The 14,215-nt window shown below is 37.8% G+C and overlaps 1 protein-coding gene across 1 annotated transcript; it reads left to right on the top strand.

The window, feature by feature from the left end:
• The first annotated feature begins 42 nt into the window (after positions 1 to 42).
• Positions 43 to 5,416, top strand: LOC136676042 (SLAM family member 7-like). Its single transcript, XM_066652895.1, has 3 exons — positions 43 to 97; positions 979 to 1,281; positions 5,060 to 5,416. The coding sequence occupies exons 1-3, from the start codon at positions 43 to 45 to the stop codon at positions 5,332 to 5,334; spliced, it is 633 nt and encodes a 210-aa protein (XP_066508992.1). The 3' UTR covers positions 5,335 to 5,416.
• The last annotated feature ends 8,799 nt before the right edge of the window (positions 5,417 to 14,215 follow it).

The following is a 14,215-nucleotide window of genomic DNA, read 5'->3' as shown; positions in this document are numbered from 1 at the left end:
CCCTTCTTACTTCTAAAAGCGAAGCTTCTCATGAACTGTAACATGGTGCTGATGCTCCAGCTGATCTTCACTCTGTTCACTCTGAGCTCCAACACAGGTAAGAACTGAACGTCTCTGAAATGAATCTCTGAAGTGTTTAGTGTCTGAGTAATGTATCATTTCTGAGGAGGGTCAGTTTTACAGACGGTGCTGATGTTGTTGACACTTCGTGACACTGCTGTGTAGAGGTTGGGCTTAAACTAAATGATATTTTAAACTCAATAACAAATTAAACACATGTTAAATTACAGTTAACACACAGTCAGATGGAGTAGTGTGTGAAGATGTTTACTTCATGAATAAGTGAAAATAAATAAACACTTCCTCTACACAGAACACACTTCTGCACATTAATGTTCATATGATTTGGTTTGATTTATTTATATTTCTATATGTTTAATTTTATTTGAAGCAAGTTCTAATAAAATGTGGACTGTACAAATATTTAGAAAAATGTTTTATTTTATTCTTTTTCTTTATTTTTAATGTTAAACCCAAACAGAACCTGGGCACTGAACCTGATAAACAGGGCCATATTTACTTCTATTCTTTTCAAATGAGAACATCAGCAAATATTTCACTGGAACAAAGGTGTACAGCTGTAACCTAAAGAAGAGAGCGTTGACCTGACTGAAGTAAACCTAGGTTTAAAACTAAGCCTAATAATTAAATAATGATTGCTGTATTTTTTAAAGCCAGCCTGCTGAGTTTCATTCTGAACAAGCAGTTCATAAAATGCTGTATTAAATTAGGGTAACTGCGTTATAAATAATGAAAAGTATTTGTGTCGGTTGGTGACTCAGTTCAGCTGCACACACAGGAGCCTCTACCAGAGTTTACAACATTTATCTGGGTGTTTAATGAAACTGAAAATGTATATATTTAAAATATATATATATTTAAGAAATAACCAAATTACTGTGTGTTTTTTCTCTACAGCGTCCAGTGAGGTGTTTAAGTCGGTTGGTGATTCTGTTCAGCTGCACACACAGGATCCTCTACTAAATTTTACAACCTTTGATTGGATATTTAATGGAACTAAAAATGTTCTACGATATTATGACTTAGGAGACATCAGAAGATTTAATCCCTCTCCCAGTTATAAACACAGAATGGATTTCAATGAGGAAACCTACAGTCTGACACTGAAGAACTTACAGAAGACTGATAGTGGACTCTATGAAGCAAGAGCATCAGGTTTCAAAAACAAAGTAGTTGCAGTGTATAATCTCTCAGTGTTGGGTAAGTGTTACAGAATATCAGTGAACTCTGCTGTTAACACCCTGCACTTTCAGCACACACTTATTACTTATTTACACACATTTATTCTTACAGCCCCTGAACTCAAATATCTGTATAAAAACACTGGCTAAATATGAACATACACAGTATATTATGAAATAATATTTAACTAGTTTTAATATAGAAATGAAACCATGTGTCTGATGTTTTGTTCATTAATTTATGACTTACACAGCTAAGCGTTTAGAAACAAATTAAACTCAGCCAGAGCGGCCTGTCCAAAAGTGGCCAGTTAAAAATGAGTAAATCTTACAGGCTGCTGAGGAATGGTCACTTGTGTCAGTTCAGTGACATTAATAAAAATGAATAAACCTCACAGAAGTGTTGTTCAGTGCAGAGCTGCTCTGGTAGTGGAACATTTATTTATTTAATATTTGCACTAATTAAAGGGGAAATCCACTGATTTTTCTTTTTTAAGAACTGTCAGAATACAAGTACACAAACTGGGAGAAGGGCAATGTAATAAAACTGCACACAGATTTAAGGGAAGTGACAAACCAGGGATTAGAATGTCCACAAGAAATACTGTCCATTTATTTAATTGGTAAAAGGAACCGCGAACCTAGATATCATTGCTGTCCAATTAAAAACATGTATCTCCCAAAATACTAACTTTACAAGAGAAGGAAAAACTAATTATATTATTATTTATTATTACAACTACTATTCATAAATTTAGTTGTTAATACATTAATAGTCATTAATAATAATCAGTTATAGATAGAAAGGGCAACCATGACTTGTTGTTTGCCAAATAGTGAACCCACATCCTTCTAAACAGTTAAACTTGCAAACTTTCAAAATACTTAACATAGATTGTCTTCTCCATTAGTCAACATTAACCCTGTCAGCGCCAGCACACATTTGTTAATAAGTTAAATCACTGCACGAGTTAACCACCAACAGAGAGTCTTTTTATACAGCAGTGATAATGTGGTGAACTTTAACATGTGAAATGACCAAGTTCACATTCTCAGGTCTGAGCTTATTCTTTACTGCAATATTTTCAGTAAATTCTGACACTTTCAGTATTAGACCAAAAGAGGTCACTGTTGCACTTTCGATCTCTGTGTTACAAAATATTATTAAGGTGTTTACAACCTAATTAATAACCATGCAATAAACAGGTTTTTAAAACATTTATAAACCTTTACAACTAAAATCTTACTTTAAAGTGGTACCCAGTTTCTGCATTAATATTTCTTTTTACAATTTATTAAATTAATTTTACACTAAAACCTATGTTCAAAACTATTATGTAGCATGTCCAATCTACAAACCAGATTCCAAAAAAGTTGGGACACTAAACAAATTGTGAATAAAAACTGAATGCAATGATGTGGAGGAGCCAACATCTAATATTTTGTTCAGAATAGAACACAAATCACAGATCAAAAGTTTAAACTGAGAGAATGTATCATTTTAAGGGAAAAATATGTTGTTTCAAAATTTCATGGCGTCAACAAATCCCAAAAAAGTTGGGACAAGGCCATTTTTTACCACTGTGTGGCATCCCCCCTTCTTCTTACAACACTCTACAGACGTCTGGGGACAGAGGAGACCAGTTTCTCAAGTTTAGAAATAGGAATGCTCTCCCATTCATGTCTAATACAGGCCTCTAACTGTTCAATCTTCTTGGGCCTTCTTTGTTGCACCTTCCTCTTTATGATGCACCAAATATTCTCTATAGGTGAAAGATCTGGACTGCAGGCTGCCATTTCAGTCCCCGGATCCTTCTCCTACGTAGCCATGATGTTGTGATTGCTGCAGAATGTGGTCTGGCATTATCTTGTTGAAAAATGCAGGGTCTTCCCTGAAAGAGATGACGCCTAGATGGGAGCATATGTTGTTCTAGAACCTGAACATAGTTCTCTGCATTAATGGTGCCTTTCCAGACATGCAAGCTGCCCATGCCACAAGCACTCATGCAACCCCATACCATCAGTGACGCAGGCTTCTGAACGGAGCGTTGATAACAACTTGGGTTATCCTTGTCCTCTCTGGTCCGGATGACATGGCGTCCCAGTGTTCTATAAAGAACTTCAAATCGTGACTCATCTGACCACAGAACAGTCTTCCATTTTGCCACACTCCATTTTAAAAGACCCCAGGCCCAGTGCAAACGTCTGAGCTTGTGGAGCTTGCTTAGAAATGGCTTCCTCTTTGCACTGTAGAGTTTCAGCTGGCAACGGCGGATGGCACGGTGGATTGTGTTTACTGACAATGCTTTCTGGAAGTATTCCTGAGCCCATTCTGTTATTTCCTTGACAGTGGCGTTCCTGTTTGAGGTGCAGCGACGTTTAAGGGCCCGGAGATCACGAGCATCCAGTAGAGTTTTACGGCCTTGACCCTTACACACAGCAATTGCTCCAGATTCTCTGAATCTTTTGATGATGTTACGCACGGTTGATGATGATAACTTAAAAGTCTTTGCTATGTTACGCTGGGTAACACCATTCTGGTATCGCTGCACTATCTTTCTGCGCAACAATGGTGGAATTGGTGATCCTCTTACCAGAGAGACACTGACACTCTGAGAAGCTCTTTTTATACACAATCATGTTGTCAATTGACCTAATTAGTGTTAATTGGTCTTTCAGCTGTTCGTTATATGCTCAATTTCCTTTTTCCAGCCACTTATTGCTACTTGTCCCAACGTTTTTGGGATTTGTTGACACTGTGAAATTTTGAATCAACATATTTTTCCTTTAAAATGTTACATTTACTCAGATTAAACTTTTGATCTGTCATCTATGTTCTATTACGAATAAAATATTGACATTTGCCATCTCCACATCATTGCATTCAGTTTTTATTCACAATTTGTTTAGTGTCCCAACTTTTTTGGAATCCGGTTTGTATCTGTGTCAGGGATCACGGGGCGGACGCACTTGCTAAAACACTGTAATTTTAATGAAACACAAGATATAACGAAACAAAGACTGGCAACTACGGAAACAACTAGACATATGAAATGAAACGAGGAAAGCGACAGAGACAGACAGACCGAACTAAGAAACAAGACACGGAAACACTGGAGGCAAAACAACGATATTTAGAGGAAAGAAATGACAAGGCTTGGGGAGAAAAACGAAATGACATGACTAGAAATGACACAAACCGACGTGACTTAGGAAACAGACAATACAAATGAACGACAACAAGAAGTGAGGGAAGGGGACTTAAATACACAAACAGACGAGACACATCTGAAACAGATAATGAGGGTGACGAACAAGGAGGCGGAACAAAGCCGGAGACAGGAAACAACAACAAACATAGCCATGTGCTCGCTCTCAGCACATGGCCGGAAAAAACAGACATGACGAGGGCGTGACAATCCGTAATCATTTTGTTTTGTGTGAGTTAGTTTTAAGAGGCATTCCTGTTCCAAAATGTATAGTTTTGTTTCTAATTCCACAATTTAAATTTAATTAAGAAGAAGATTTCAAATATTGACAGATTTCTACTTTAAAAACATTATTGATTATTAGGTCAATATCATATCTGCATGCATTGTACATTTGTTTTATTGCTTTAACATTACAAGTAAACGTATTTAAGTTTTTATTAATTGTCTCTTCTCATTTGGATCTTGGTTGTGTTGAAGCACACTGAATAGTTCAGAGACTAAGTGATCTGTAGCTTTTAATGATTTGAGTGATTAATCACTGTCTGTCTGCATTACAGTGATGAGTCTGTGTGTGTTTTACCCCAGACCCAGTGGAGGCTCCAGTCCTGATTTACCAGCTAAACAAGGAAACCTGTAACATCACTGTCTCCTGTAGAACTCATCACCTCTCTGTCAACTCCAGCTGTGATGAGGAAACCTGTGAAGAGAGGAAAGTGTCATCACTCGGACTGGTCTCCCTTTCACTGTTTGTCAGCAGCAGCTCCATCCTCTGTAACCATAGCAACCCAGTCAGCTGGAAGAGGGATGTTTTGGAGATGAAAAAACTTAAACTGGACTGTCCTAATGAAGGTGTGTATTGAGACTTATTAATATAGTGTTTCCCAAAAGTAAAGAGACAGAAAAGAAAAAGCACCTTTATAAACCATTATCGAATTTTAGACACAGGACACAAGAGTTCCCACTTGCCCCACAGCTTGTCTCTAAAATTGGATGTTTTATATGAGTGTTTCCTTTCTTTTCTGTCTCCTTAAGGCTGATTTATCCTGTGTTGACTCGACATAGAGTACAGCGTAGGCTACACAAGAGCCCCACACCATGGTGAGCATTTATACTACTGCATTGCTCTGTAATTACACCACCACACCACTAGGGCTCAATCTCAAACATCTTCTTCTACACTTTGTAGTACATAATGCAGTGATGTAATAGAATTACTTTTATAAATATTTAAAGTGCACTATTTATGGAGTAGGTCATTGTTTGTGAAAGAGCATAGTTTACATGAGGTGCCATGAAAATAACACACCGTATTTTTCGTTTGTTCAACCTTTTTTATCTATCTCTGCCATCCACACCATGTCTGAGAAAATCTCTCACTGTGAATGTGCTGCTGTCTGCTTCTCTGTGTGTGAAGAAGTTGATTTTCCTGTACTTATTCAGTTCAATATAAACAATGTCCATCTGACTGCTGATCCAATCACAGACATTGCAGTCTATTGTCGATGAGACAATGTGTTGTCTATGGTGTAGGCTACTGAATAAAATTGAAATAAAAGGATAATATTGAAGGCCATTTGGCTCTAAACATCTTACACATGTGCGTTAACACTTTAAATTTTGTTGTGATAATGTGACAAAATAGAACACGTTTACATGCTTTTTAAGATCTCTGACAATGGGAGGCCTAAAATCCAGGCATAAATATTCATAATAGGACTTATATCACTTATTGATTTTTATTTTCAGCTTAATTCATTTATTTTGTTCCTTAATTCTGTATTTCTATGTTCATATGATAACGAGGGTCTGCTTTACTCAGGTTCAGGTTAGCAAACAAGACCAGAGGGGAAAAATGTATTCTTGTGATTCTGGTTCTTTTCAGCCACTCAGATTGATGGCTCAGCTCATCAAAAACAGGTTTTTTAGCTCTCAAATGGCTCTTTATTTAGCAGAATTTCTATATGAGGCCTGTATGCTGCCATTAGTGTACCTTCATTTCTGTAGCAGTCAGGGATTGAACAAAACATGAAGAGTCAATATAAAGAGTCTGATATCAAGTCACAACGACCTTGTTGTTATAAAGACCAGGAAATGCAGATAATAGAAAATAGAGAAATATATAAGTATTTATATTAATGGTAAGTGAAATAAAAATATGTATTTAAACTTGGGTGTAGACAGTTGGGTTCATTCATTCATTATCTGTAACCCTTATCCAGTTCAGGGTCACAGTGGGTCCAGAGCCTACCTGGAATAATTGGATGCAAGGCGGGAATACACCCTAGAGGGGGCGCCAGTCCTTCACAGGGCAACACACACACACACACACACACACACACACACATTCACTCACACCTACGGACACTTTTGAGTCACCAATCCACCTACCAACATGTGTTTTTGGACTGTGGGAGGAAACCGGTGCACCCGGAGGAAACCCACACGGACACAGGGAGAACACACCAAACTCCTCACAGACAGTCACCCGGAGGAAACCCACGCAGACACAGAGAGAACACACCACACTCCTCACAGACAGTCACCCGGAGGAAACCCACGCAGACACAGAGAGAACACACCACACTCCTCACAGACAGTCACCCGGAGGAAACCCACGCAGACACAGAGAACACACCACACTCTTCACAGACAGTCACCCGGAGGAAACCCACGCAGACACAGAGAGAACACACCACACTCCTCACAGACAAGTCACCCGGAGTAAACCCACACAGACACAGAGAGAACACACCACACTCCTCACAGACAGTCACCCGGAGGAAACCCACGCAGGCACAGGGAGAACACACCACACTCCTCACAGACAGTCACCCGGGGCGGGAATCGAACCCACAACCTCCACATACACACACTACATTCACCTGAAAATAGTTTAAATGTCGAAACTTTCCTCAAAAAATGTTTGCCCATTTTGAATTTGACTCCAGAAACACATTACAAATTATGGGACAAGGATATGTTTACCACTGGATTGCAAGCACCTCTCCTTTTACCAAAATTTTTTATTTTGACTCCATATCCCTCATACAAGACAAATACATTTAAAGGAGCTCTTGCAAAGCATCAACAAATCCACTGACATTGATCTCTCAATGAGAGACTAGAGAAAGTCAAATGGCCCACAACTCGTTGTGTCAAGGATTAATGCCTTTAGCTACAATGCAGGCTCCCCCACCTTTAGCAGAAACATGTGGAACAAACTGCAGTGAACGTGCAGTACTGTGAAAATTACTTAGACATCTAAAACTGTATTATTTTTAAAAAAATCTATATAGGCACTGTGCTTGTGTAAAATTATTTAGATTTATGAATACAGTAAAATTAAAAGGAGTGTATGGATTTGTTAAATCAACAGTACAATGGTTTAAAATAATGATGTACTTATTAATCAACAAAAGTGAATCTATACACAAAATATTATTGTATTTTAAAAGTAATAATAAATTGTATTATTTAAATGAAATGTATTTAATAATACCTAAGCTAATAAAGTTTGTTTTGTTGTGTTTTCACCTTCATCATAGGGTGTAGGAGGGTGGATGAGTATTCCACATCTCTCTCCTCGCACCAAACACAAATACTGCTGTGTTCACATGTTTTGTTCCATATGCCCTTGTAAGGTATAGTCAATAGAGAGCATAAAACGCAAAGTTTACATTACACTGCATTAAAGCATTACTGCAATTTGGTTTTAGAAAATGTTTGTCCTAAGAATTTATAATATTTGAAATGGTTATTAAACTACACACTGGAGTTTATTCCATCTGGCCTACTGTAATGTGGTTGATTGTAGTTAGTTGTGAAAATAAGGCACACTTTACTGCAGTTGGTTTTACAGTTTTGGGTCCTACAGTAAACACCCCTGAGACTTTGAGATTCAGCACAAGTTCCATAAGGACGTGCACTTTGATGACGGTCCTTTACACTGATGGAGCTTTGTCTAATACCTTTATTCTGATGGAGGCTGGTGTTATATCGTTTGGTCTGAAGTCTGATGTTCTATTTCACAAAGAGTACTGACACTGAGGTCTGACACTGTTCAAAAACTGTCACTGTGGTGGTACCTTATGTTCAGGAACAGAACTGTAAATTATTCAATAATATTTTAATATTTTAAAGTTGTGTTGATTTCATACACAGGTCTAATTTCCAGAACTTGTTCTTTTATTTTAAATGTTCTTTTATTTTACACAAATCTATAATGCAGTCTTAGAAATATTAATTTCTCTTTCTGGAAAAGTGAAGAGAATGTAATATACATTTAGAGAACACAGCTGGAATTTAAAAATCATGTTTTACCTTTAAAGGTACATTACACTGTGTGTGTTACAATAATGCACCGTACCATTATTTCTGAGTGTGTGTGTATGTCTTAAAATGGACACTGTACTGCTGGCATTGTAAGAAATGTAATGATCATGTTAGTGCTGTGAGCCAAGGCCAGTGAAGAGACAATGGGTCTGTAGTTAGCAATGCAGGAGAAGCTAAAGCTAACAGTGAGGCAGTGCAGAGAAGACAGGAGCTCACAGCCTGAAAGAACATTTCTGGGGACATTTACAATGCTGTGTGGATGTTTGCTTCCAACATGAACGTTTGACACCTACATGGGAGGCTGCCTGGGATTCACATAGGGAGCTCCAACGTGACCTGCAGCTCCCCCACAAATAGGTTGGAGTTATTTTGGGGATTAAACATGTTTTGGGACAGTTTGTATTGGGAATCTGGGGATTATGGATGTTGTTTTGTTGTGTTGTTTGTGGCGGGTGCGGTGAGGTGGTATTCATCCTCCTCTTAGTGTGTGTGAGGGTGGATGTTCCCTCATCTCTCTGCAAACACCAAACACCACTTAGTGTGTGTGTGTACACCTCAGATCAAGTGGAGCCACCAGGTCTTAATTCATTCCCAAACAAGTCAAAGAGTGACCTTTGTAACATCACCGTCTCCTGCAGCAGTCATGACCTCTCCATTAACTTCACGTGTTATAACAAAACCTGCCAAGAGAAGACACAAAGTGGAAACATTGTCCTCTCAGTGTTTATCAACGAAAGTTCCATCATCTGGAAAGAATGCTGTTTTGGAGATGAGACGATTCTGTGGTGACAAAGGTGTAAACACATGCTGAAGTACATTCTGTTATAAAGAAAAATCTCTGTGTTTCTTGCAAGATTACTTACAATCTGTTTTCATACCATTAGACACAGACAATGACAAGAGACCGGCTCCTTTGCTTACGTGGGTTGTGGTTTTGATCAGTCTTATAGTCATCATCATCATCATCATCATCATCATCTTGTTCTTCTTCAGAAGGAGATCAACAGGTATTTTCATTTCAAACCAGTTCTATAACAATCTATTTTCATTTTCTTTTAAACAACAGCAACAAAAAAACTGTTACATACGTGTTATATAACGTACATGCCTCTGTAAGAGTGTAAAAATGTTCTGATATTTCACCCGAAAATAAATGAGCATGTTTAGATTAAAGATTCATTTACGGTATTTATTTTAATTAAAAGATGTTTGATGGCCTTCTAACTTGTAATTTATAGTCACTTAATAGTTTTTATAGTTGCATTCATTCTATTCTTTGGGGGCAGCACAGTGGTTTGTTGATGAACATGTTCACCTCCCAAGTGCTGAGACCTTAGTCTCCAGTCCCATCTGCGGGGAGATTCCATGTTCACTCAGTGTAAATAAATAAGTTAAATTTGAACTGAAATTTGAAAATCATATCATTTTAATCATAAATTTGAATCATATTTTTATGAACATTATTTGCCAGTTTAACTGGATGGAGACTACAAATAATCCTCAAGTACTTTTCATCTTTAAATCACCACTGTTGTGCTACAAATGCTAGAGGACACGTTCAAGAATTATTTAACATTAAACACTATACAAACAAAAGTTAGTGACAACTCCTCATCATTGAATTCAAGTGTTTCATTCAAGCCCATCGTCACAGGTGTATAACATCAAGCACCTAGCCATGTATGTCTTTATACACCTTTGTGGAAAAGTGGGTTTGCCAAATGTTTACAAATATATTTCAGCTCTTTGTAATTAAACATTCCATTGAATCCAACACAGAGTAATTTGAATCAAGGAAACTCTGTTTATTAAATCTCTAGAAACCTTTGCTTAGTAAATTCAACTGCTTTGAAAAGGTACCCATTGCCTGCACAGCCACTGGACTGCACACCTGCTTGTATCAGCCCTAGAACAGAAAACACTGCCAACAGAATGTGCTAAGCTTAAGGTTACACTCTTACAAGTAAAGGTTGTACAAAGGGTTCCTTGAGCGATGTCACAGAATAATCACTTTTCATTCCATAAAGAACCATGTTTGTGTGAAGAAGCTTTTAAAGGTTTAAAAATCCAAAGAATCTTTACCAATTTAAATATATTAGCAAACACGGTTCTTTATGGAACCAAATGTAGTTCTTCTAATGCATCGCTCAAAGAATCCTGCATAGTACCTTCATTTTTAAGAGCATAGCATGCTGAAACTCAAGTGTCAACTAGAGGGTTATGAAGTCCACACCTCCAGTACTTTGAGATGAGTTGGAGTGGTGTTTTAAATGCTAGCTGTTCTAGGTGCTCATGTCTGGATCAATATGATATTCATGTATCATGATGATGTGAAATATGAGTACATCTATAAACCAGCTTTGTCTAATCACATTCAAATAATAATAATCTTAGAATTGGTCACTGGACCAATCTAGCAACAGAGAAAGTTTGTTGAAATTATAAGGTCCAATCTAATTTTAGTGCTGCTGTGAGACACTGAGTATGAAATATTTAACTTTCAGTAACGTCAGACAAGTAGCATGGTGTAGGTTTGTTTAGAGAGAGGTGTGTCATTATTCCCCAGTAGAACACAGTTGTCCAATCTTTTACTGAACTCTGCTGCATTTCCTCTGTTCATACAATATACAGTCAGCACAGCACTCAACAAACATCACTAAATACACTGACAAGCCAAAACATCATGGATCAGTAGTATGTAAATGGACTATGAACAGAGGAGTAGCCAAGAATTATACTCAAGTAAAATAAGTGTCACTTTAGAATAGTCTGGCTCAAGTAAAAAGTAGTCACCCAATTAATTACTTGAGTAAGAGTAAAAAATACTCCAGCACTGAGTAACTGCTGAGTGACCTCTTTGTTTAATCAGGACGATACATAAGATTAGATTAGATTCAACTTTATTGTCATTGTGCAGAGTACAAGTACAGGGCCAATGAAATGTAGTTAGCATCTAACCAGTGCAATATATAACATTATTTACATAATTCACAAAGTGCAGTTGTGATATGACATTGTGATTATGGAAGTTAAAGTAACCATATATACATATAGAAATATAAAACATGTAAAAATTAAATACAACTTTACAGAAGGTGCAATGAAATGATTGTGCAATGTTTGTTTAAAGTGCCTGAATAGTGTTCATCCGGATAATACACTTGAATGCACAAAAATAATAAACAGCAATGAACAAATTCAGAGCCGGAGAATCTCTCTTAAACAACTAAAACAATAAATTAAATTCAGCCACAAAAACAAAACAAATCAAAGACGTAGTGCATTGGACGGATCAATAATAATAAGTAGCGAATTGTGAGCAGAATGTAGCACCTCTTCTTCACAAATATACTCAAGTAAAAGTAAAAAGTGTGCTTCATTAAAACTACTCATACATTACATGCAATTTATCCAAAAAGTTACTCTAGTAAATCTATAAATGTAATGGAGAAAATGTAGTTAATTACTACCCACCTCTGATTATGAAGTGGTGTTACCTCAGGGGCAGCGTTGAAACACCCACACACCTGTATACGTTATGATGTGTTATTTCGTGTGGGTATAAAAATGGACAGAGCGGCAAGGCAATGTGAATTATCTGAATGAGGCATAAAAGCGGATGGATATTTACCATTTAAAACTTTGTGCTGTGCAGTGTTCTCTCTCATGCTTTGAGATGTCCTGATGCTCTCCAGATGTTGCCCTGATCCAGCCCCTGTGTCATGTACAAGATCCTGGCCTTGTCTCATCTACACCATCATGCTTGGACGTGCTGTTTTATCTCAAAAAATCTGCACCTACTTTTAACTCACACAGAATCACTGATCACCTCCTCCTTCCTCAGACTCACACGTCACTAATATACTACATTCACATTACAATAACCCCTTCATCTGTCATCAGTTCACTTTCACTTCTGTTCTCTGTTGTGTCTCCGGTGTCGACCCGAGAAGGATGGGTTCCCCGTATGAGTCTTGATTCCTTCCAAGGTTTCTTCCTCGTGTGCTGAGGGAGATTTTCCTTGCCACTGTTGCCCCTGGCTTGCTCATAGGAGGCTTGGACCTGGATCTCTGTAAAGCTGCTTTGTGACGACTTTTGTTGTGAAAAGCGCTATATAAATAAAATTTGATTTGATTTATAAGGTGGGATTCAAAATGTATCGTTTTCCATTCACAGCCTACGGAGCTCCATAGAGTCCAATGTAAACTGCTGTGGGACAGTGCTCTCTTAAAATCCCACTACCAACAGCTTTGCAGTCAACTCCTTCACCATAGCGTCGCCTAGGGACCCACGCGTTTACCATATCGACGGCCTCATTTGGAGCGGGAATGAAGCAGATCGAGGGACGGGGGTTTTGTATTGAGACGGCCAACTTTAAAAATGACAACTGTAAATAAATGTTAAAGTGTTGAAAAGACAACCTGTATATTTTGAAGGTGTTTTTAAAAAAAAAAAAAAAAAAAAAAATCCACCTTAAGAAACCCTGGATAATTAAGATGTCAATTTCAACCGGGGAAAACCTCCCATAAACGCGTGGGTCCCTATGCGACACTATGGTGAAGGAGTTGACTGCTAAGCTGTTGGTAGTGGGATGTTAAGAGAGCAGTTTCCCACAGCAGTTTACATTGGACTCTGGAGCTCCGTAGGCCGTGAATGGAAAACGATACATTTTGAATTCCACAATTGTATTGAGACATCCACATTTAAAAATGACCACTTGAAATAAAGGTTAAAAATGTTTAAAAGACAGCTAATATATTGTGAATGAGGTATTGTAAAAAAAATTCCACCTTAAGAAAACCTGGATAATTAAGACGTCCACCTAAAATGTTAGAAAGGACAAGTTTCTCTATCATTTAAAATTTAAATGAAGTTTCTAAGTGAAACTATAAGGAAGTTATGGTGAATTGTTTGGCTGAAAAATGAAAAAACGGTTTTCAGGCAGAGAAGCTAGAGTGCGATGACATCATCCATTCTAACTGCCACCCATTGAAATGAATGGAGGGATTTTGAAGTAGGGATAGAAAGAGAAGAATGAGTGCAAGAGGTCCGAAAACAGATGTGATGGGTCCCGGTGTGCCCAGGTCCGACCGTCTGAAATCTCGTGTCCATAGCTTGAAAATTGACCGAGTTAGAGCACTTTGAAAAAAATACCATTGAAATGACTGGGGGGAAAAAAGGAGCGAAAAACGAGTGTAGCGGGCGAACAAGTGCAGGTATCGGAAAGCTGTATACAAGCCCACATCGTTGCTATAAGACGCACGATTTCCAGGTGGAACAGTGTCGATAGCTCAAACTGCGGGACGAGTTCAGTGGACAAGGAAACGCAGAATAATAAGAATACTGAAAATTAGAAGAACAATATATTATATAAATATAAATGTTTTGGGGCCTTACAAACATCTTTCA

Source organism: Hoplias malabaricus, chromosome X1 (genome assembly GCF_029633855.1).
Source record: "Hoplias malabaricus isolate fHopMal1 chromosome X1, fHopMal1.hap1, whole genome shotgun sequence".
NCBI classification, from domain to species: Eukaryota; Metazoa; Chordata; class Actinopteri; order Characiformes; family Erythrinidae; genus Hoplias; species Hoplias malabaricus.
The sequence above is the reverse complement of the archived record's forward strand: the minus strand, read 5'-3'. Positions and strand labels throughout refer to the sequence as shown.

Coding starts and splice junctions, on each gene's coding strand:
- LOC136676042 (XM_066652895.1), top strand. CDS start 43: ATGGTGCTGATGCTCCAGCTGATCTTCACTCTGTTCACTCTGAGCTCC. Junction 98..978: donor CACTCTGAGCTCCAACACAG/GTAAGAACTGAA, acceptor TTTTCTCTACAG/CGTCCAGTGAGGTGTTTAAG. Junction 1,282..5,059: donor GTATAATCTCTCAGTGTTGG/GTAAGTGTTACA, acceptor GTTTTACCCCAG/ACCCAGTGGAGGCTCCAGTC.